At 41.1% G+C, this 25712-nt stretch overlaps 1 protein-coding gene across 1 annotated transcript; it reads right to left on the reverse strand.

Moving 5' to 3' along the window:
* Positions 1-278: 278 nt before the first annotated feature.
* cbln1 (cerebellin 1 precursor) lies at positions 279-25546 on the reverse strand. Its single transcript, XM_086208682.1, has 3 exons — positions 24827-25546; positions 23456-23575; positions 279-4106 (listed from the first exon to the last, which is right to left on the reverse strand). The coding sequence occupies exons 1-3, from the start codon at positions 25082-25084 to the stop codon at positions 3909-3911; spliced, it is 576 nt and encodes a 191-aa protein (XP_086064808.1). The 5' UTR covers positions 25085-25546; the 3' UTR covers positions 279-3908.
* Between the last annotated feature and the right edge of the window lie 166 nt (positions 25547-25712).

A 25712-nucleotide genomic window follows, 5' to 3' on the forward strand; every position in this document is an offset into this window, starting at 1 on the left:
GCGTATATACACACACACACACACACACACACACACACACACACACTTTTGTTATGTGCTGACCTGCAGCAGACAATTATGTCCACTTGCTCTGCCACAATCAAATTACTGTTGGAGGACGAGGCCCCAGAAAGACCTGCTGTGTGTAAGGGAAATAAATTCTCATTCACGCCTACGTGTACACACACACACACACACACACACACACACACACACACACACACACACACACACACACACACACACGCATGCACACACATAAATAATGATTTGTCTTCAAAAGATAGATGGAATGATAAAGGAATCGTAAAAAGACATGCAGTCAAGTTGTTACAAGTGCATCTGAAATAAAACAGAGCCCCTGTTTTCCATGGTGACATCACGCTTGTGTCATAGTTGGCGTGCCTCACATTTGTGCCTACACGTGATCGCATCCTTTGACTGACAACCTCCCCTGGACTCTCGGTGGTTTCGGTGTATGCAAGAGCAACTGCAGGGAGGTATTAGAGAAGTCAGGGTTGGTGACATCCCTGTCTGGTGGGAGAACTGTAGATCCTCCACACACAATCAAGCCACTTCACAGTCACTTTAGGAGATTTACGTTCATTAGTGCGGATGACTGAGGCGTTACATCATACTTCTGACTTTAATTTGTGAAATTTTGCCTTTGTTATGTTGCTAATTTGCTGTTGTTCCTGGACTGTTACGTACTTAGAAGTGGGATGTTGGATTTTCAAAATACGACTTATCGATAATCTAAATAGTTGGCGATAAGTTTCTGTCCTTCCATTCATTTCAGACATGCTTTTTGTTCGGATGTTGCAATGCTGTTTTCTTTCAATCAGGTGCTAGGAGACAGTTGCTGCACACAAGTCAGTTCCATTTTTCCTTTTTTTCTCCAAATGGATGTCAAACAAAACTCAAAACCAAAAGAAGCAGCTTTCTAGGATCAACAAGCTAATTTAAAAGGTGCAGGATGGTGGATTGTTTTACTTCCATAAAAAGTCAGACTGGCTGTTTCCCTGTCCAAGCAAGCCGGCTGCTGGAGCCCAGACAAGAACAGTGTATCGATTGTTCAATCTAACTGTCAAGTAGAATCAGATAAATCACTTCCCAAAAACAGTTGCGCACTTGCTTTCAAGCCTTCAGTGTTTCTGTATCCCCAAGAAGGACCTCAACTGACTGTACAATTGAGGATTTTGGTCCGTCTGGAGGCTTCGCAGCCGAGGAAAGTACAACAACTGCAGTCTTTTAAGGTTTAATCACCATTTTCAGTTAAAATTATTAATAAAATATCTTGTAATTTACAGGAATTTAGAGGAAATGGAATGCTGTTGGGTTTAAAGAGAGGAGGGAAAGAACAGAAATCCGGAGACGAAGTTAGAAAGAAGGACGACAGGAAGGAGAGTGAGCTGGCGGGAAAACAAGACATAAAGAGAACGAATGAAATGAAGAGAAGGAAAGAAGGAGAGATTCTGAGGAAGAGAGAAGATTATGTTTATGTTTGCTTTTTTTTTTTCTTTTTTTTTTAAATTCCGGCACAAATTTTCCCCCTGGAGCTCATTAGTCTGGAGAGGAAAAAACCACAAAACCTTAAAAACCAACAGAGTGAAGACAGAGGAAGAGAGAGACGGGAGGAGGAAGAAGAAGAGGAGAAGGAGGGATGGGGTTGTTACAGAGAGGGTATACAGTAGAAGTGACTACATACACACACACACACACACGCGCGCACACACAAAACACCGCCCACCATTACACACATTAACAGTCGTATCCTAACACACCTGGGGCTCTGAGGATGTGTCTGGTTGCTTTTAGAAGTGATGCCAGCTTCAACAAAAGAAAGTGCCAGACCAGGCTTGAAGTAGGTTTAAGAAAAATAAAAGTACATTTAAATTTTATTGATTTCATCAGAGCAAATAATAAGAAAACAGTAGATAAACTGATTTGATTCGTTGAGAAATCAAAGAATATTGTCATTGTCTAAATATTCACAAGTATTTTACAGTAATAATAATAATCATAATCATAATAGTCCCTTATAGGTTTACTGTACTGTAGGTGTTTTCCTCTGGTAAAGTACATGGTCTCAGTTTTTAGCCACAGCTTGGTTTGAACTAAAACAAAAACAAGAAGCATGTTTTTTTTAATCAGAAGAGCAGAACAGCAGCCCAGATTTCCACACACAATCACTAGTAAGATTCTCTTATAATATGTTTTTCTCTTATATAACACTGAAATACGGAATATACAGATATTCTAGTCATATGGTCATCAACCGGATTCAGTTTTCTGCATTAGTATTATCATCGTTATCATCATCATAATACTAGTAGAATAAAAAGAGTGGCTTAGATTTTTGATATATGAAGTTGGTTTTACTGTCCCAAGTCCAACACTGAAGAAAAAGCAAGGAAGAATCCGTGCTAGGAGGCGAACGAGTACAGCAGCAGATAAAAGTACACATGAGGAGGAAGGAGACTGAGATAGACCATTCACGGGAGCAAGGGAGGTGGGTACAACGAAAAAAGAAGGGAGAGAAATCTGCACTTGTGGGTGAACAGCATGTCGAGGGACAGATGTGGGGAACGGAAGGGAGAACGGGAGATGGAGGAAGGATAGAGGGGCAGCGTGGAGGTCAAGTCCCATGTTTGTACCTACGGCTGCCTGAGAGATGAGAGTAACATTTAAAGAGCAACGGAAAGTAGGGCAGATAAAATTGGAATCATGGCCATTTCAATCTCTAGGGATACTTTGTTTTTGTGTGTATTGACCAATATTTGAAGTACCTTGTAACCTGTACCGCATAGGTCCGTTTAGATGACTTATGCTCTTTTTTATACATCCTGATTGAAAACATTGTACAGCCATGTATCGAGTGTGTTGTTACAGTAATCGCCCGCACCGCTGAGAGTTTATTCATAGCTTCCAGGTAAACATGAATAAGTACAGCATCTGTTGTGTGATTAGCTTCAGTCGCAGCCTGACGCCGCGGTTGACTGTCATAGATCGGGAGTCATCTTTGATACTCACAGCTGGAGAGCATGTCTACCGTGTTAGCTGGTAAGACATCAAGACACCCAGTTTGATGACAAAGAATAAGAGAAGGCTGACTTGTAGCAGGAAGGCAGGAATCTGTCTATTGGGATCAAGAAGAAGGAGAAGAAGATGGATGAGGAGGAGGAGGAGGAGGAGGAAAATGAAAAACGGATTTACAGTGAAGCTGCATGCACATGATTTTGTGATCAGTGCTTAGTGTTCCCTCAATAAAATGGTTTGGCTTTGGGTGAAGGCTGATCCAAAATCAGTGCAATTTATGTCAAGCTTTAAAAAAAGGACTACAAATATGGCAACTGAAAATGGGAGATGTGATGAGCAGAAACATTCTTCAAAGCTTATATTGACTTGATTTAATGTTTGAATATGGGGGGAGGGAGAGGTATGGGGGGGGGGGGGCTTACACTCAGGCTTTAAAATACTCTGAACATATAAATGATCAATTGTGTCTTTCAGCAGAGAATAAAAAAAGTTTTGGCTGTCCAAAGCTGCAGTCAAGCCACAGAGAAACAGAGGGAGGAGGGAAAGATGGATGGAAAGATGAAGGGTAGTGAAGAAGCTGGCCATACACTTTCATCTCATTTCTCTGTCATACACCTTTCTCACATCTCTCATTCGTCCTCTTCCCTCCACCCTCTGCAGCATCCTAAACAAAAGTCTGTCTGTCTCATTCCATCCTCTTTTCTTTCCCTCTTTTCTTCCTCTTCCAGCATCGTATTCACGCCATTTTCTCTTCCCCGTGCTCCTCTTCCTTCCGCATTTTCACCTCTTCATTGTACGTTTCATCTTCAACCAGCTCCTCCTCCTTGGGTTCCATCCCCTGCTCCTCCTCTTTCTCTCCCCTCGTTCTCTTACATGGGGAACACCAGGAAGCCAGAGAAGGTGGAGTATTTCCATCCTCCCATTAGATTTCCTCTCTCCAGTTTGAGGTAGGCCCGGTCTCCCTTCTCCATCTGAATCAGAACACCATTGCTGGCTGCTTCACGCGTCACATCCTGGTCACCCGCAAATGCCGATATCACCGGCCAGCCGTTGTGCATCAGGCTCACCTGAATGAGACCAACAGGAGAGACAGTTAACTGAATGGCAAGGAGAAAGGAAGTCACTTGGACTCAAACTGAGAGACACTTGCCCACACAAGTCCTGCAGAGATGAGATCCTATTGTTGCACTTCAAGAACTCAAGGAGGTCATGTGATCACCAGCGCATGTGTGTTTGTTAGCTGGATCTCAAATACTAATGGAGGGATTTTGATGAAATCCGGATGGAACGTTGGTGCTATTGTAAAGAACAAGTGATTTCAGTGTCATTTCACACAAATAGGTTTCTTACATTCATTATGAATTGTTTCACTGCTGCATCACTTTTTTGTGACTTCAGAATGCAGAAAGGAGCCACTTGTGTACATTTAGCTTGAAGCCAATGGTGCCCGATGGCTGACAACAGCAAAAACTGTCCAAGAATGACCATTTAAAAACTCTCAAGTGCTTCATACCAGATGGTGTGAGTTTGTGAACGCGACTTTTTGGACAGTTTTGTTGCTTTTAGTCAGTTGGTGGGCATGAGGCTCCATTAGCTTCAAGCAAAATGACATGGCTGACTCCTTCCGCATCATGGAGTCACAAAGAAGGCAGTGAATAAAATCTTAATGAACTCAAAATGTGTTTGTAACTAGATGAAAGGCAAAATACACCTTTTGGGTAAAGTACGACTTTAGTTAGGAGGGGATGTTGATCAAATTGTAACAGCTGTTATTGGTATTTCCTCCTTGGCTACTCCAGAGTTCATTGATACAATAAAACAGAATTACAACCTCCAGGTTCAGTGCTTCCGCCAACCAGTCTAGTGGTAGTTTACATACATGTTTGTCCAAACACATGACGTTATTATACTTTGTCACTGTGTGTCATGGCTGTTACTCCACCCCCTCACGTGTTTTGAGGAGGATGACGCTATTCTTTCTCTTCCCCTCTTTACAAGCATTCCAACCCACCAGAGGAGGCACTAGAACCTCATCCAACCTCCCACCCTCAGACACGTCCAGTTGTTAATTGACGTCCAACCAAGCCAGAGGCAACACAATAGACACAACATGAAAGGCCGCTGCACCACCTGAGCATCCCAGCTGGTGACTTGGTGTGACAAAAGGAAAGTCATTATTATTCCTTCAAGGTGTTACTGATGCAGCTTGAATAATAGACAGAAAGATGTTTAAGTGGAACGACATAATGACAGTACCTGTAACCTTCGAGCAAATCTAATCATTCATCCGACGGTCCGAGTGAACATTTGTACCCAGTGAAAAAGAAATTCGGGATAAGTAAGATATCACGTTGAGTTACGGCCCAATCTGGGTTTAGTACACACATTGACTGACCTTTGACCAACAAAATAATCAGTTGATACTTCAGCCCAAGTGAATATTTGTACCAAATTCCAAAGAAATTCTATCAAGGCATAAGTACGATTTTGCATTAACAGGAATGGGAGAGACAGACTGAGGGATAACCTGGTTGCCCGCTGGAGTCAAACTGTAGGACTACAACACCAAATGTCTGACAAAGTACTCTGAATTCTGATTTACTGCGTCTAGAGTGTTTTTATTTCATCATTCCTCGTAGAAGAATTTACAGAGACTTAGAGATACTATATATTCAGACGCAGAAATACACAGCACGCTGGCTTGACTCAACAAATGATACAATATGGAATAACATCTCCTTTTTACAAAGTCAAGTCGCTGAAAGTGATCCGTCACCTCCCTTCCCAGGACTGAGAAACATACTGCACGACAACTGTTTTCATCAATTCTCTTTTGAGCCACAGCAGAAAAACAAGCACTCGGTGGATTTGTTTCCCCCTCACGCTCCCCCTTACAAATGGTTTTATGTTACCCCCGGCACTGATGCAGTACTAAAACACAACTGAAAATAAAACTTGGAGAAATGTCTATTTATTCAAGATCACACTGGCGACAAGACCTGAGTGAGCAAGCACACCGTGCCTTCATAAATAAAAGATTTTAGTGTTTTGGGGCACTGCTACAGAGAATTTTATAATCCAAAATATATTTGTAAATGAATGACATCCTCCTTTTAAATTTGAAGGAACTATGGTAAATAAATATTGGAGACCGTAAAAGACTAACAAAATCTTATGCATAGAATATGTTACGTTTGAAAATATTGTGACAGGTCAAAGGAAATGAGATGTCTACAGGATGTTATTGATTTTTCAAAAAAAAAAAAAAAGGAATTACAAGAAATTAAGGGCGTGAAAATTTTCAATTCAAAGATGAGGATGTGAATAATTCTGAATCAATTCACAAATGTCAAAAATTGATTTTCTAAGTGATAGTGATGTCAAAACAAGGTAAAACTAAACTTTTTAGTGAAGGAAATAATTACCCTTGAGAGACAAACATGAATTGAAAATATTGTGATTTTTGTCTGGTGTCACTCAGATAAACAGCGCACGCACACACGCACGCACACACACACACACACACACACACGCGCGCACACACACACACTACAGCTTACCACTGCTTCTGCAGTAAAACAAAGCCTTGGTTATGGAGGAAGGCTCGAGGAGTCGCATTAAATATGTACAGATGATGGCTTTAAAGGGTTGTATGGAATAAATACAAGCGTAGAATCAATCATCACCTTTAGTTTGTTCCGCATTTATGACATCTTATTCTCTGGAAATTCTGTTTTAAACAGTGGGTGTTTTGTTCCATTGAAGTGCAACCTTTACATATTCACAATATCAGAAACATGTTAAACCTCAGTTCCTAACAAGACTGCAGTACTATGCGCTGTTTTAACACTTTACATAAAAGTAGAACTGAAAGAGAAAGTGAAGTCTGAAAAAAATGATTTTCATTTATATATACAGATAATATTTATCATGTTCTGATAGGAGCATGTTTGCATTGTTTTGATAATGTCACGGTAGATAGTGAATAATCTAGATACATCAATACAAACACATGAAATTGTCCATGTGCACAATCTGTCCCTGACAATGTAGTGGAAGTGACTGGAATACTCAGTGCACTACACCTGAGAACTGAACCTAAATACATCACTGAAGTAAATGTACTGTGTTAAATTCTTCCACCTAAATGTTACTGTCAGGCTGAGATTCCAGATGCAGTTCTCCACCATTATGTTAGTGAAAAACACTAGTAGCAATCATTTTTCTTTCAAATCAAACATGTTCATGTCCTGCAGTAATATGCCGTTTATATTACAGCGAACAATGACAAATGGCAGATAGACTGATCTGCCATTTATTCTCCCAATTAATCAATGAAGCATTTTGTTAATAATTTGAAAAACGCTTATCATTACTTCCAAGAACCCAAGCGACACGTCCAAATTGCTAATTTTGTCCATTGAAACATCTGAAAGAGAAAAATCTTCATTTTCTGTGGAGTGGAGTTCAAGTGCGGAACTGGCAAATGTTTAACATTTTTACTTGATAAAAGACTAAAAAGATTAATCACTCATCAAAATATTTGTTGAATTTTCTTGATTGATTAATTAATTTAAGAATAAATCTCCTAAATTGGTTAATCATGAGTCACTGCTGCTGTGAACAGATGAACTTTCTTTCTTTTTCTCTGTGTGTTTAAGTGAGACTTTTGACACGGCGGAAAAACAGGACTTCAAACTTAAACCTTTGGCAATGTGGCAACTGGAAATATCTGATTTCCATCTCCTGATTTCTGACCATCATTAGTGACTGATGAACTAGAAAAGCTGCACTGAACATCAGGTCTTTTGAATTGTGCTCTTTGTTTCTCCTCCTTTTCCACAGCCCTCTGTGTCTCAATGCTCCTGGTTAAAAGGTGGGCTTTCATCCAGTGTTAGCTAAACTCATCATACATAAGTATACGTGAAAGGTGGTCCGATTAAGCATTGGTTATAGAAATACATGCTACTCTTTTTTTTGAGAAAATCCTGCATTTATCAAGACTTACCATCTCCTTGAACCAATGATTTATATCCAATAAACTTTCCACTTGAGCTTCTGGGGCAAACTTGTCTTGTAATGAAGGTAAACATATGTTTGGGTGAATATGGTCAAATCTATTGGGTTGTTACTTGCACAGTTTTGTGCTTCTTTCCCATTTCATCCTGAGACAGGATTCACTTCTCTGCACACAACAGACAGATGGAGAAATGATTCATGGGGTTCATAGGTGGAATTAGATGGCATGGGTGCTCATGCTGTTATATCCACCATCTGTAAACCTTGACTGTCAGTAAAATGTAATTTTACATGTGGTTGTCATTTATCTATCAAATTACCCCCAACAACCAAAAACAAAAAGTAATAACCATTACAAACCCTCAAAAAAGCTACCTGTTAATGCTTCACAACAGTAGGTGTTACCTCAGTTTTATATAAAAAAAAAAACCACACAAAAAGTAAGTCACCTGTATTCACTTCACATCACAGTTGAATAAGCTACACAGCTGTAGGTACACCAATTAACCTGATGAAGAATATCACAACTTTTCTGGAAACACATCAAGAGATGTTCGTACAAGCTGGAGATAAGTGACTGTTGCTAACTGATGCTGCCAGTCATAAACATCACACAATTATGCACTTATCTTCCTCATTCCACCTGATGGTCAGGTGTGTGTGTGTGTGTGTGTGTGTGTGTGTGTGTGTGTGTGTGTGTGTGTGTGTGTGTGTGTGGGCAGGAGATGGAGAGCCTGTCAGAGTCAAGAGCTCTCTTGGCCCGGCACTCCTCTTAATAGCGACTCAGACTGTTTGTGTGTGTGTGTGTGTGTGTGTGTGTGTAAATGGGTGTTTGTGTGCTGCTTTGAATAGCCAGTCTGTGAATTTGATGAAAGCACTCAGACTATACTTAAATGACTTTTTTAATTATCAGGATGCAAACTCTGCGCAGGTCATGGCAAAAAATTTACATTTCATTTGCATGTTGAAAATGTAGTTGGTTAGACTGTGAAGTTTCATTCCAAAGGAAGTTATGCAGCATGTATTTTAAATAAACTCAATACACAATATTTCCTTTACACTTCCACAACTGGTTGTTATCAAAGTAACAATGGCACAGATACAGATTTCATTTCAATCTCTCATGCAACAAAAACATAGCCCGTCACACTTCCTGTCTGGACACTTGCTGGCACTTTCTGTTTTTATTTTATAGTTCAGTCCTCACGCTAAATTCTGCGTATCTCTTGGCCTGGTTGTTCCCCTTCAGTTGCCAGAAGGTCTTGGTAGGCTGATGCTTCCACTCATTTCATTCCATAGTTCTGATCTTGAACTGTTCCTGGATTTTCCTCTTTGTTGCCTTGTTGCTGGATTTGCTACCCTACCCAGCTTGATCAAAGGAGCATAAACACGAGACTGATGAAGCAGTGACAGTGACAATGTCTCCACTTATAAGCAGAGTTTCAGAGAGCAGTCTTTGTTGATTTGCTGTATGGACTATTCATCAGGACTCAGTTTTGACCTTCTGCTGTAGTATTGTGATCTGGTTTCTGCATTCTTTCCTGTTTTTCCATGTTGTTTTTATTTTGTCTTGTCTGCCTCACTTCCTGCCTTTGTCCAGGTTCGCTCCTGTTTCCTGATGTCACCTGTGACTCATCCAATCAGCTCCTTCTCTGCCCTCGTGCTCTCTCACCTGTTTCTTGTGTAATAAGTCCAGTTTGTGTCTGAGTTTTGTTTGCGGTACGTTCCTCTTTCTTTCTCCCCGTCTGTTCTCACTTCTGTGTTTGACAGTATTAGTTATGAGTACTTCTTTAATATTTGATAGTATTAGTATTTGACAGTTTTAATTTCCTCAGTTTAGTCATTATTTTTGTCACCCCAAACTCCATTTATGTGTAAATACACACCAAACCTTCCCCTCCTCCTCCACTGATGTTTTGTCCCGTCCGTACCCAGAATCCCTGCCACTCATTATTCTGGAAAATTCTTCCCAAGCTCATCCACTCTGATGACGCCTTCTCTTATACTTGGGAAAGAACTAACCTCCGACATGAACAAGTTCAATACAACTGTCAATAAATGGTTGGCAACTCTGGCGGCAAATATAGCCAAATATTTCTTCAAGAATGTTTTACTTTGCTCTGTTAAATTCAGTTTATTTGTGATTTCGATCTGTATTTGCAAGCTCCTCCCAATTCTTTCTAACTTGTGTCTGTGTGTGTAACCAGCCGTCCTCACACCGCAACACTTCAAACACAAACCTCCGATGGCTTCAGGTGATCTGTAGTTTTCCCAGGCACATGTACTGGAACGCATTTTGATCCGAGGTTGGAAATTCCAAGTCTGAACTACGGACATCTAAAGGAGTCCCAAAATCACACACCGACATTCTCCTCCTCCTCCGCTCCCGTCTCTGCACTCCCAGGTCAGAGCCTACATGCCAAACTCTAACTACATTCTGCTTATGTAATGAATATTTCAAATATGAGCTGTCTTGAAACGATACAACCGACACTGACCATCGTGTGTGTAATTCAGCGCCTACAATGTAACTTCATCCCCAGCTTTCCTCAAATATTACACTGTTGCACATCTACTTGTGTACTAATATCACTTTAGCTGACACTTGAGAGGGCTGAGTGGAAACAAAGTCAGGAAACAAGAATGCAATTAAAACAAATAACTCTCACACTTTTTATGAAGGCCGTCCAGGGGAAGTTTAAAAGAGATGGTTGATGGTCAGGTAAAGCTCTTCTCACTACGATTCGCTGAAGAAAAAATACACGTGAAATAAATAGACAACCTTAATGCTTACGTATACCTGACACAAATATCCAAATGCTACCATGTTGATGCATAGATGTACATTTCTGTTCTTACAACAAATAAAGTAAAGGCCAAGCGCTTCTTTTTCTCCACCCAAAATGTCGATATTCCTTTAAAACCAATGATGGCTGTCACTAATGAGAACATTGTATGTAGAAAGGTGCCTCCAAAGACTCCAGGTTAGCCCCATTAACCTCTGGGGATGGTATCACGCCATCCCCAGCACCCCAGTGGGACACAGTAGTCATAGTTACATGAGCACTTCCATCACTTCAAGTAGAGCTCAACCTTGTATATATATTTTGCTACTGCATTCTGCAATGCTGTGACACTACTGAGGTGTCAGACACATGACATAAGCACCTGTCAAAGTACCTCAAATAACCTCTGCGATGTCCCCCTCCCCCCACAGTCGGTGTTTCCATTTTACCCCGATGACACACCCACACACACACACACAGACTGACTCACAAGGTGAGAACAATACAAGCAGCACAACGATTCTGAGAACCGTGGAAACAGATCACTCTCGCACCGACTGGAGGATTCACCGGGGCCAGTCATGAGGAACACCGGAACCTACTTTTTTTTAGCCTTCACATGCACACAGTCCCTCTTTATTTCTGTCATTTATATCAACACATTCCCCTGTTGTCTTTCTGACTTAAGCCCTCTTAAAACTTGGAATCTGTCACATTGCTGGGTGCATCTACCTGCTAGAATAATGGCTTTTTGGCTTTGGCAGAAAGATCTGTGTTGTGAAGAAGAGCCCATTAACTGTCCAAATATGAGAGGAAGCCAAAATGCTGGTATGATTGTTTGTGTGAGAGGAAAGTCAGGACTTCACATAATATGTGGAGCTCATGTTATGAGGGAAAAAAGGAGTCCAGTAATAAATTCTGAGGAGTCAGTCTACTGCTTCGAATTATTGTTGTGATCAAGAAGAAGCAGTTAGTGTGTAGACAGTACACACACATGCACACACATCATACCGTATGTTAGGTTGTCACAGTCTTACGTGGAGCTGTGAATTGTTCTGCAGGTTAATAGATGGTCAGAATTAGAAAATTGGCAGAGCGTCCACAAAAAACAATACGCATCTGACAGGCACTCACATGTTTCTTTTTTCCTTCCTCTGGCTATCGCTCTCAATGTCAAACACACACACACACACTACACACTGAGTGTGTGTGGTGTGTGTGTGCAAGTGATGTATAGTGCTAATAAAGCAGTGACAGTGGCTTTGGAAGGATGAGACTTTGGACACTGTACGCACCAACAAACACACACCCACATAAACACACACTTTTATAAATAGCATGTGTTGGTTGTGCTTGTGTGCAGCTGTCTGCTCTGCCCGTCGCTCTTCCTCCAATATCTCTCTCTCTCTCTCTCTCTCACACACACACACACACACGCGCACACACACACACACACACACACACACACACACACACACACACACACACACACACACACACACACACATTCTCTCAACTACAGCTGCACAATTACAAGCCATAAATATAAAAGCATGATAATAGGGCTGCACATTGGCCAGGCCTCAATCGATCTGCATTCATTAATGCATGAGCACCAATTAAGTGCCTGAGTATGGACAGAGAGACAGAATAACAGAGACAGAGAGAGAGAGAGAGAGAGAGAGAGGAGGAAGAGGGGAAAAAATAAAAAAATGGTGTAGTAGCAGAAGAAAGAAAGAGGAGGAGAAAAGGAGGAGGAAAAGAAAATTTGGCCTTCAAATGTAGAAAAAAGTTTTCTGACATCTCAGTGCAGCACTTACGCCATGACATGATGACATCCTGTTATTACATCATCAATCCTGTCCAGTCAATTCCTCTCGGCATAACATGAACTCAGGGGGCAGCATGACTCAGAGGTAGATGGCCGTCTGGCAACAAAAGGGTCGCTGGTTCGATCCTCACTTCCCTCTGTGACCATGTCCAAGTGTCCTTGAGCAAAACACTGAACCCCTAAGTGCTCCTGATGGCCCTGTGATGGACTGGTGACCCATCCAGGGTGAACCCCGCCTCTCGCCCAATGTCAGCTGAGATAGGCTCCACCCCCCGCGACGGATTAGCAGTATAGAAGATGGATGGATGGATAACATGAAATCTACATGATCTATTTTTTCTCCATCATTTCCATTTAACACTACTTTACTCTTGCATTTCTTTACTGATCTTTTTCTTATAACCTCTTTTTTCCCTTTGTCCTTTCTCATTACTTTTTCTCTATCATTGCCTGACAGAGAGATTGTGATGGATGGATAATAATGATGATGTCTGGCGTTTGTGACATCCTCTATCTTTAAAATAGCCAAGTTTCCTGGCATGGAAATTAGCATGAATATAAACTAATTCATGAGATGACTATTTAAGTGTTACGCTGTGAAACAGAAACTGATATCATGTTATGTTTAGGATGAGATATATATTGGACTTATACATAGTAAAACTTACTTCCTGATCTTTTTTTTTCTCTAAATGAACATGAAAAAACTCTATCTGACTCAATTTGAGGCTGTTTTTCTTTTTGCAGGACTAAATATCTCAGATTTTAATTTCTACCACAAAAACATCAACAAATGAACAGCAAAAACAGATTCACACTGATCATTTTGTTATAAAACATTGGGTTGTTTACAGGATCATGCATATAAATGTATGTAAGTATAAATAAAAAGTCCCACAATTGCCTAGAATTGATCAAATCAATAAAACTAAAACAAGTCAGTTGGTGCAGGTCAACTTGAATGTCTTGTTCAGATTAGGTAAACCCAAATTAAAGACTATCTGGGAGACATGCTTTGCCCGTTCATTATTCAAATTTTGGCACATCTGCCTTATTTAGGTCAACCATGTTTAACAAACTTTTTCATTTTCCTTTGAGGCACCTTCTTCAAGCAGATGTGGGTAATCCAGAAAAAAGGACTGCCACCTTTAATTTCTTTGTTTTTTTACATTTGGAATAAAATGTTTTTTTTAAATTTATTTATTTATTTTTAAAAGGCAGATGGAGTTAACATGCTTTACTGCCTGAATGTCCTAAATTAATAGTTTGCGGTGTGTCTGACTATTGGATGCCGTCTGCACTTTACAGCTGTGCAATGATAGGTAATAACATAGATTTTAAACGATGGCTGCACTAATTGCTGCAGGGAGAATAAAGAAACCTAATGGGACTATCACACCCACAACATTTGTAAATAAATAAGTGTTAATATGTTACTGCCAAGAAACTCCACTCTGCCATTTATTTAATTCGGTGCGGCAGTAATCACTGCAGCTTCTTCCCGCAGTGTGACGTGCATTATTTTTATGTCTGCCTAATTACATCTGATACCACTGTTATTGTGTTATTATCAGCAAAGTATTTTGTAGTATCAAATCATGTATTATTCTGCAATTCTCTGACTTTAAAAAAAAAAAAAAAAAGCAGTCCATAAAAACCAACCAAGCAGGAATGGTGTGAAGAGATGGAGGTAATAGGTCCAAAGGTCAAACAGGAAATGTCCACGTGCACAAAAAACTGATTTTACATCAGGATTGCAGGATAATATCAGCATGCCACAATCAGCTTTTTTACAGATTGGTAGCAGACTGATGAGTGATATTTTTATCAGTTTTGCTAGTCTCTTCTTCTTTGCTCATGATCTGTTGTTTCTGTTGAAGAAACAATGATTCATTTTTGTTGTGTGAGCTTTTCCATATGTTTTGGAAATAAAGCAAGAGGAGATCTGATTTGACTGATGGATGAATGGATGGATGGATGGCTGGACGGACGGACGGATGGGTTAAAAAAACAAAACAAGACTTAACCACAGATGGTGGCTGTTTAATTTGTGTTTCACATGCATCGGCGAGTCAAGACCATTTTAAACATGATTTTTTTTTAAAACAATGACAATCAAAAGTCAGGTGACATTTAGGAAGTAGTACGTGCAACCTGGTTTGTTGAGAACATTGTCCTGCTGAATGATCTTTGTCCTTCAACCTAACCTGACCTGAACCATACCTGTCACCCAGACATCAAGACATTGTTTGGACTGATTGTTCTAGATGGTTTATTCATGGTATCAGTAGATGGTTTATCAATGATACCATTGGATGACGAACACCTACTGGTAGGTGCAGCTTGCCCCCACTAGGAGCAGTCTGAAGCATTGTAACGGTTGTTAGAAGAAGTGAGCAGCAGCAGGCCCACCGTTATTCACCAGGTAAACTGAACCTTCACACTTTCCACCAGCAAATCTCACAACTCTTAATCTGCAAACATGCACCTCCACTACAGTTAAGATGAGCAGAACATCCACTGATACTAAAATCTGCACAAAAAAAGTGAAACCTAGATCATATTTTTAAAAAAATCACCAGTTCAATAACAGAAATTACATGTGAATTATTTGATTGATCCCACAAAACAGCAGGAACTGCCTTCTTAACAATGAGATGCAAAGCACAAACTGTTCAACTAGGAGCAACTAAGAGACGACAGCAAGAACACGAGGGGCGAGTACAGGCAAGGACCTTCCAATATGATACACATCACAATACTTGGGTCACAATACGATAATTTTATGATATCCAGATATATTGCAATATTCTGCGTAGTTCACTGAAAAATTGAAAACAGAGTTAAAAATACAAGCTGCTGTTTGTGTGTACATGAGATGTTAAACACCTGCTTTAAAGTCTCCAGGTGTTTTAAGTTTCTCCGCCATGCTGGCGTCTGACTGGCTGCTTCCTTGACTGCCTCACTCAGCACTACAGGAAATACCGTGCAGCGTAGTAGTCGTAGTACAACACCTACCTGCCATATAGTATTTACAATGTCAAAACACACAAATTGTTATTCTAGAAAACAAATTGATAATAAGAGCTTGAATATCAACATTGTGTTGTGGGAAAAGGAATGGCAATATACTGCTGTATTGATACACAGTACTTCATATCACTGTCATTCAACGATTGTTTAAAGGCTGACTAACCCCTCTACATAACGGTGGAGAAAATATGTTTTTAATTTATGACTTTGCAAAGAGTTCAATGCAGACTTTTGCGTCACTGCTGTACGCTATTCATGCTTCCCTCTCCAGAGCACAGCTCGCCACACGTTACCTCTGTTGACATGCAAAAGATGTTATAGATTAAATACTTGCTTGTCCAATTTACATTTTTTGTCTTTCCTAACTTATCAACCTTGAGAAACTGTGCCACTGTAGTTTTCTTATATATACTTTTTATACTGGCAGAAGTCTTATCTTCTCCTGCTTCTGAATTTTAATGTTGTTCGAACAAGCTCTTTGTATTTTATGGTACTTCTCAAAATGTGTATGCAATTTGGGGAAACTTCATATATATCTGGTTTATAGTGAGCAGACTGCTCTGGTAAAAGCTAATGAGTGTGACAAACAGATGCACGGAGAGTTTTCTTAGTTATCCTACTGACAAGGTTGGAAATCCTGCTGCACCTTATCACCCTTTAGAGGTGAAAGTAAGAAATAAATCCTGTTTCTCATCTGATGTTCTCAAGATTTTAACACCTCCAGTCACCTTTGAGAAACTCACAGGCTGAAGGCCTGGACCCTCACGTACAGCTAGACTGCATTCTCGAGATTCTTTACAATTACACTGAGTAGACAAATACTTATTTCATACGGGGTAGAAATATATGTTTTTTATGAAAAGATAGGCTGATCTTGAGCTCTCATTCCTTCATGCTATAATTGTGCTGTGATGTGTCAACACTGGAGCTGAGGGTTGGATGGGTTTGGCTTTGAAAGTGTAGCTGACCAACATGTTGTCATGGTTCCAGTAATAATATCAACACGGCTGAGGTGAAGCAACAGCTGTAATTGTGGTTTTGTGAAACATTCGCTTAACTCACTGTTGCAAATGTGAAACACAGCTCCTCCACCATTTCACTCTGCCTCCTTATATGAACTTTCTCTCTGTGTGCATACTGACATCATCTTATTTCCACCTTTACACTTATTGATAATACACCAAGGTCAGAGATGTACTTCAGATCGCCTGATGAATGAGGGTTAATTAGAGCAGAGGAGACAATCTAATACAAGAGTACTTAACAAATTAATGATGAAAATCTTTTTCTAAAGATGTTTTGATTCTAAGGGTACATTCAGACCAAAGCACTGAAGCACCGAGCAACAGACAACATGAAGGGTAGACCCATGGCTGCCATGCAATCACATGTACCACGACTCAAGTATGGAATTCTGCTTAATTTACAACATACAGCACCCAAAGAGCAAACTGTAGGTTCCAGTGACTTCCCAACACCCTGGGTTGGTTAGAGTTAGACAAAGACATGGTTACAGTTAGACAAAGACCATTGTTAGAGTTAGGAGGGAAACACAATGGTAATGGAGAAAAACAATGAAGAATGTTAGAAGGTAACAACTGCTCTCGTTCTGTCTATGGAGGACAGGCTCATTATTGATCTATCGAGAGAGAAACATCAGTGTAAGCGAGCACATGACTGCTTCTTCAACACCAGCGCCACGTTTTACTTTGACCAAAAAAACAAAAACAAAAAAAATCTACTTTGCACAAACTTTTACCAACAATAAAATACTAAACCACATTTTAGTGTCTCTACTGAATTTTTCACCAATGATTCTGTGCAGTAATTATGAATCTGAGATCTTGCTTGCTTAACTAAGAACTGCTCTAGGCCTGGAGAGCTGTGGAGAGAAATGTAAATTTATTTTTTTTAAGCTCAGACTGCAGTCTTACAGTAATGAGTTGCTTTCGTTGGATCTTGGTAAAAATCCTGCTTGATTGAAAGACAGTGAATATTCAAATATTGCATTCTTCCTCTCACACTTCCTGTCATTCACACAAGAGCTCAAACCAGCACAGCACTCTGTAATGTTCTGCCAAACTGAGGGAGACTGAGCACAGATTGAAAATGAAACATCTGGCTCGCAGAAACTTAATGTGTGTGTGTGTGTGTGTGTGTGTGTGTGTGTGTGTGTGTGTTAGGTGGGTTGGGTGGGTAACAAGAATACTCAGTATGTCTCTGTCCTTATCTGATCAACAGAGTGAAATATGGTTCCTCAAAGAGTCTCATCACTTTCTACGTTTAGACAAATATTTTCTTTATAATTTCTTCAATTTCAGAACTAATAGCACAATCAGGGGATGACAGAAATTTTTTTACACTTGAGCTGTTGGAATATATATATGTAAAACAAAATGGAATATGACTGAGAGATGAACATGATATCTATGATTTCCAGAGGTAAAAACAGATTCATGTGTGTTATATCATGTGTATCATTTGAAAGGTGTACACACACTCCAAAAGATACGAAAACTGTGTCGTAAATTCTTCCTCAACAAATACATTTTGCTGTTGTCAGACATGTTTATTACTGAAGTTGTAGATTGCAGTGGCGTTGAACTGTCTCTAATATTATGGCCACCTCATTTAAATACTTGAGCGAGTACTGCTCAGTAATGAACAGAAGAATTACGACCTTTGTGAGACAGAGTCATTCTACGCTCAGTAGAAGTCATTACACAGTAGAGGTGTACCTAATGAAGTGGTAAGTGAGTGTGTATCTAGAGCAGGTTTGTGTTTAATTTCTTCAATGACAGTCTTGGCGACACCTGACTTGAGTGAAATACACACTGTAGAAATAGAAAAACAGGCCCCCCCACTCACCCACAGTACAACATCATTCTCTAAACATGTCCTTGAAACCAGCTCAGCCTCTAAAACATATTGTATCTGTGCGCAGCCTGACAACTCCCTGAATGTGTTGTCTCTGCAACCAGTTAGCAGACAAATCACCTCCACTATTCCACCTTCCCACTTTCTGCACCTATAAAATGATTATTTATGTGTCCATTATGTGACTTGTCTCTCATTTGCCTGCATCTTAGATGAGGGCTGTCCGAGGCAGTATTAGAGGACATGAGTATCTCTACTTCTTTCTTTCGATTCACGCCGCCCAATCTGTTCACACTTCATGTGCAACAATTCAGTGCACTACTGGCTGTTCAACCCCGCCTTCCTCCTCCTCCACCACACAGCTGTAGTATGTTTGGAGAATAGTGACACGTCCTGTAGTTGTTGCATTCTCACTTGGCTTATTCAGCGTAAACATCATATTACCTGGCTGAATAAGCTTTAGTTATTTTTAAAGGCTCCCTCTTCTCCAGTTATTCATCCCTGATGGAGAGCTAACCAGTTCTGAGCTCAGATTATTGGTACTGTTCTGATTCTGATACCTGATTCAGAAATACTGGGTGGAAACAAGGTCATCAGTCAATTCCTCTATGCCTCTTTAAAACATGAGTTGTGTTGTGATGCTGTAGAGCGGTGAGACAGAATTGATCATAAATCTATCGGATAGCATTTGCAGAATTACAGGGAACGTAAAAATCCCACTAATGAAACAGCGATGTGTACAGTATCAGAGTATTTGTTCATGTTTGCTAACCTCAGCCAGGTGCTACAACAACAGTGATATCACATCAAGATTGGAGTACATACAGCAGTTAAACAAACTCTATACACACTGGCATTGAATCACTACTTCTCAGTATCAGTTGAGATTTCACATTATATGGATCATCTCTACGATTTCCTGTGTATCTTAATCAATAAGCGGTGGATAATTACAGACAAAAAAATAAACAAATAACCACACAGCAGTTGTCAATAGTCACGGAGGCGGTGAGGAGTAGAGTGAACACCAGAGTTTGATTGCATTTTCTGAATGTGCTGACATGGATGTGCAGAATCCTGTGTTAAGTAACAATTTTTATATAATAGCAGGAAGCTGGAACTGTAAACAAACTACAAAAGGATATAATGAGGCACAAGTATTGCAATAGCGATATGAATCCATGAGCGTCAATTTATATGGAACGTATATAAATTATAGATTATCTCCAATCTTGCTTGGGGGCATGTACATTAAATCAAACCGATTTACGGTCACATGCTTGATTCCACTGATGGAATCTTTAATATGAAACTACAACAAGCAGAATCAGCCACTAATGATGTCATCCCAAACTTGGTGGCAAAGCCTCAACGAGCGCTTCTAAGGCTTAGACCTGAATTATGCTTGGCAACTTCATCGTGCAACACAATCTCCCAACATCCATGGCCCACCACCTCTGCATATTTCATCTATTCACAGAAAAAAAAAATTGTAAGTATTTTTGCAGTGTTACACATGCATGTAGATCTAGAAGGTTAATAGTTTGTGTTTAGGCCATGGACACTCAGTAGCATTAGAAAAAGAAATGCTGAAAACTCTCTTTTCAATGACTTGAATGCAAACTACAAGGAAAACTCTTTAACACCTGCTCCATGATGGAGTGTGCTGTGAGTGACACGCAAACAGCCAATCATTTCACGTCGTTCACCATGGACACGCCACGCGAGAAAATGAGTGCAGACGACAATAATCACAGGTCAACTCAGCAGTCAGTCTGACTGAAACCTTAATTGGTTAGATGTAATATTTTTTCCTGACCTTTAATAAAATTAGGTCACTCGAAATTCTCAATAATTATTCGCTGAGATGACACTGAGGTGGAGTTTTATCACGGTGCAATGTTCAGCTGTATCGTCAAGCCCAAAACCACATCTTATTTTTGATACGTTTGGTTTGTCACCCATTTATCTAAGATATATAAAACATGGCTATTTGTCCATCATCTGTGTCAGTAAAACGCTGCTGCTTAGAATGTTTTTCTACTCTGTCTGGTCATTTTTGTGTTCAGCCAGATTCCCTCTAAGAATGCTGCACAGGGAATTGGACTGCATTAAATAAACTCTTTGATAATTTCTAAGGATGCCTTAGGCGCATTAATACAAGCAAAATTTAATCTCAGTGCCTCTAGAGTATACAAGTATCAATCTTTAAAAAAGTGCATTTTTTTTTAGCAGAATTTTCCCACACTTGGCACTTATGGCGTGTGGCGCTTATACTCACATTGTAGCAGCAGCATTTTAACCAGAAGTAGAGACCTTGATTTTTAAAATGTTATCGTGTGAACAGGTTGTCAGAAATAAGTGAAAAATACATGAGATAATGAAGCGTTTGGAGATGGTCACTACCGTTAATTGCCAAAACCAATTCTATTTCAAGACACTCCTCGATGATCTAGTATGGCTGGCAAATCTGTCGAGACATCTGACGACGGTCACCCGTTTAAACTGTTGTCTGACCTTTGACCTCTGGAGCTGCATCTGTTATTCTAAAAATGTTCTGAATAATTGTGTATTTGCACAGATCAGCAGCTGTTCTACAAACACACGCTGCTTCTCTGAATCAAATGTAAAATCGAGTCGTTTAAGCCAAACTGTTGTTCTCAGGCTCGTGTGTGTGAGGATCTGGAAGCAGAGCCTCCAGGATTTCCTCTCTCAGTGGCATGCGAGTAATGCACAGACAATGTGAGCCCACTTACACCGGCTCCCTGCGTAGCTCCCACCCCTACACATTTAGTTTGACCTGAGGTTTCATGAATGCAACCTGTGAAAGCCCAGCTGCTATTTTTAATAGTGTAAAATATCATAAAGCTTTATACCCACAATAAATAGTCCTTTTCTATAATCTATTGGTTTACTCTGCTTTAACTGTGAGATCTCTCTAAAAGATGGAAAATTTGTATCTATTTAAGCTGAAAGCTACTATAAAGCTTCTGTATGTATTAGTGGAATAAGTGCAATCATACATATTGCAACTGAGCATCCATTTATTCAAATAATATTGTACTTGTTTCTGCTTTATTTGAATTTCCTAGCGAGTGACATGGGTTTGCTCAAAGTCACGACTCCACAGATCGACATGAGGAGAAACGGAACATTATGTTTGTCCTTCCCTTTGCACATCTACCCAGCATCCACTGATCAATGGTTACTAAGGATGTCTAGCTTCTCCCAGCTCCTCCTCACCCCAGCTGAGCCTTCATGTCTCGCTTGCTCTTCATCACTCACTCCACTCCTTCGACTCCTTATATTGTTCCTGTCCCTCCCTCTTGTTTTTGGGCCTTCTTTTGCTATAATTGTTTTAATTCCTCTCAACATGCTTTTTTGTCTCACCCCCAAAGCCCTTCCTCTCGCCTTCTTTTCTTTTTCCTCTTTCACCTTTCTTTTAATGTACTCTTTCCCATTGCCTTGATCGCTACCACCCTCTTTCTCCCGCTGTCTCTCATCTCCTGCATGCGCCACAGTAACTGCCTCTAAGGCAATTAAACAGTGGGAGTTTTCAACACAGCAGATGCCCCTGGATGGATGGGAGGATGAATGAAAGAGGATGACGGCGAGCAGCACACCGGCTAAATGTTTAGAGGAGAGAGGACAAATTCCTTCTGTTTCAACTATGACAGGACAAAAGTCAAATTTTTAAGGTTTGAAATGTTATAAATGTGTACAGCATTAACAGATGGAAACTAGAATTCTTCAAAAAAAAATTGTAATAGTCAAAAGTATTTTCCGGCCTCTTTCAGATTTACTACAAAAAACATTTGAATAGATATACTTTTCATACCAAAAATACATCAAAATGGTGCAAATACTAGTACTGCTGGTAATATGACAGATCACCATTGTGTTCTTCATGATGGACTTAATTGGAGCCATGAGTCAAGCGTTTGCCCTGTGTGCTCTAATCGCGTGCAATCACACAAAGATGAGTCGCAGTACACACCCAGCTTGACTTTTTTCCCTCAAATATTGCCTCCCCTCCTTGTTGTTGCTGTTGTTGTTACTGCTGCTGCCACGCTAATTAATTCAAGACTCCAATAATAAAGAAGCCTATAAGTAGCAACACATAATGCCAAAGCCCCAGGGAGCCAACAGCATAATTACACAACAGTTTAATTTGCAAAAGATACGTTGTAATTAACGCTTTGCAGCTTGTCAAACATTGTCGTGTGCATGTTAAATACTGCAAATGGGCCCAGGACTGCGCAAATGCTTCTTATCAGTTGACACATCAAAAGAATGAGGAGACTGCATCTAAGGCATAGTGAGAGCAAGTAGTTAGAGGATGAAAGAAGAGTGGTGAGAGGGCACACCGCAGGCAGAGTGTCAGAGGGAGGCAGACACAAACACTGCTTTAAAACTCACATTAAAGTGTATTTGTATGAGAGGAAGAGGAAATGAAGCACGGTTGCTCTCCTCAATACCTCCCTGATATTTGGAGTTTGGTTTAAATAAAGTATTGCATGAGAAGGAGCCCACGTCGCTGTCCATGGTGCTGAAGGTGCAGCTGCAGCAGACAAAGAAGTCCTCCTGCCATCAGGCGCGCTCCATAAACACAAGGTATGTAAGGATTAATTATGATTGGGCAATGTCTCTCAGCTGTTAGTGCCCCACCACCACCACCACCCCAACTCCCCTCTCTTTCTTGTGGGAAAAACATCTAAAAAAAATAGAAAATGACGGGTGATATGCAACATTCTCAAGTCGGGGGTGGGGGGGGGGGTAAAAAAGCGCACCAAAACACACACACACACACACACACACACACACACACACACACACACACACACACACGAATGAGAGAAACAAGCGCTACCTGTATGGTTTGGCGGTTGTAGACTTTCACTACATGGAAGTTAAAACTGTAAATCCCTTTGCGTGGCGCGATGAAATTACTTCTCTCCTCGTCAAAATTCCTTCCAACGTTTACTAGAACCTGAAAGAAAGAAAGAAAGAAAGAAAGAAAGAAAGAAAGAAAGAAAGAAAGAAAGAAAGAAAGAAAGAAAAGAAAGAAAGAATTAAATATGTCTTAGACCTTTTTTCACAGTATAAGCGCATGGACATTAACAACCGTGATAACTGCACCAATATTAAAAACTGATGTGATTGCAAATGTTTCCACTTAATGAGCGATTCCGTGGAGCAGGCGCTCATTAAGCCGCGGACCCCCTGTGACCACATATAGATTTTTACTATTGTTTTCCTCGCCGTTAAATCATGTTAATGTTCCAGGAGATAATGAATCTACACGTGTCGCACATTCTCCTGATCTGCGCCCCACAGTGCTGAAGCGGATTGTCTCTGATTCAGCTGACGGAGGAGAGTGAAAGGGCGCATCTGGCCTCGGACCAAACATTCAGACTCTCAGCCTTCATCGGGCTCCGCTCTCTGCCAGGACTTCCTAACTTTACGGCGGATGACAATGGACTTAATCAATCTTTTGAATGAAATTTCAATTATGTATTTCCGCAGCCAAATGTCTGGTTTTATGGATGGAGGCGAACTATGACGTGTAATTGAACGGCAGTTTGAGTGGGAATTAACCTTTAACGGCAGGCGGGTAGGACGTCGCCCTCGTGACCTGCAGTTACTAAATTATTTGGCGAGATGTCAGTTCCCATATTGTCAGCTCAAAAAGTTGAAATATTCAAAAGGCTTTTCCTACCAGGCTATACTTCGGAAATGTATTACCTATAAAAAGAATCCTTACCGAGAGGAATTCGCTTCCGCTTCACTTTAAGTTGTCTGGAGAAGATTCTCCGCGGTCCTTCGAGGACGAGCACGACATGCTGCTGCGTCCCTCCGCACCCTCAGCTCCAACTTTACAACACTTTTTCCGCAGCATTTAAAGCCGAAAGCTTTAAATCGATACCTCTCAGGCGTGATGCGGGACGGACATCGTGATCTCACGGTCGGTGGCGCAGAAAAGCAGCGTCTCACAGCCGCTCCTGACGCCTCTAAACTATGTTTTATGTCAAGTTGTTGTTTTTTTTGTTTGTTTTTTTAAGATTATTACTAACCAGCAGGTAACAACCCCGCACGTAAAAGGCGCGCGCCCTGCACCAGAAACTTCATATGTGCGCTGGTTCTCGAGTCAGGTTCTAGTGAGAACATTTCTAAAAGGAGCTGCGGCTCAGAGAATACGCGTCTTATATAAATGCAGTAGAACAGATACGGGGACCCCTACCCGATCAAAGTAGATGACCATGGTCCGGTTACTCATTTCGGAGGGCTCGTGGTTGGTGTTCCGGACTGCGGAGAACGCCACCTTGGCGCTCCCAGAGCGCACCGAGATCCCGAGCGCCGTGCCCGTGGGGTCCGAGGTCGGGTTGGAGTCGCACACCACGAGGCACTTCCCCTCCAGGACGATTGGTTCCGTCTCGTTCTGAGCGCGGGACGGACTCGCCGCGAGCCACACGGCACTCAGCAGGCAAAACGCCAACATACCGGACCAGAGCGATGAAGTTCTTCGGTGGACTTCACACCTGAACGTCGGGTCTAGTCCCCTTTAAAAAAAAAAGTAGGAAGAGAAGAGTTTCCCAGTGTCCCCCAGAGAGGCTCGCGCTGCTTTGCACTAAGTTGCCGCTCCGTCGTCTCTGACTTATTCAGCTCGCGGCGAGTTGCTCACTTAGTCCCTCGCGAAGAATTCTGCAGGAACGTCTCTTCTTCTCCTGCTTCTCTCCTCGCAGGTGAACCAGCCGCTCGCCTGCTGTCTTCCTCTCACTTCTCACCGGCTTTTCTCTCACTTGGAAACACAGTAGCCTGTCTAGGAGGGAGTCGCGCGCGGTTCCGAGGGGCCCTGGTCGACTGACGAGGCAGCAGAATTCATAGCGCGCGTGGGGAGCTCCGTCTGCTCTCTGTCGCGCGCGCGCCTAAATTATTGATATGAGAGACATGAGAGTTTCAAACACAAAAGGCTCGAGAGGAAGGAAGGCGGCGCGCAAGCGCAAGATGCTCCCGCCCCGGTCCTCTTTTCGTAACCGACCCCCCGGTAACGGAGAGCCATCATCGGATTAGCGCGTGCGCGTCTTCGCTATTTTCCAATCACTGCACGTCGACCGCCCCCTCCCCGC

Source organism: Aulostomus chinensis, chromosome 7 (assembly GCF_037954235.1).
Source record: "Aulostomus chinensis isolate RoL2024-O1b breed Wild chromosome 7, RoL_Achi_v1.0, whole genome shotgun sequence".
NCBI classification, from domain to species: Eukaryota; Metazoa; Chordata; class Actinopteri; order Syngnathiformes; family Aulostomidae; genus Aulostomus; species Aulostomus chinensis.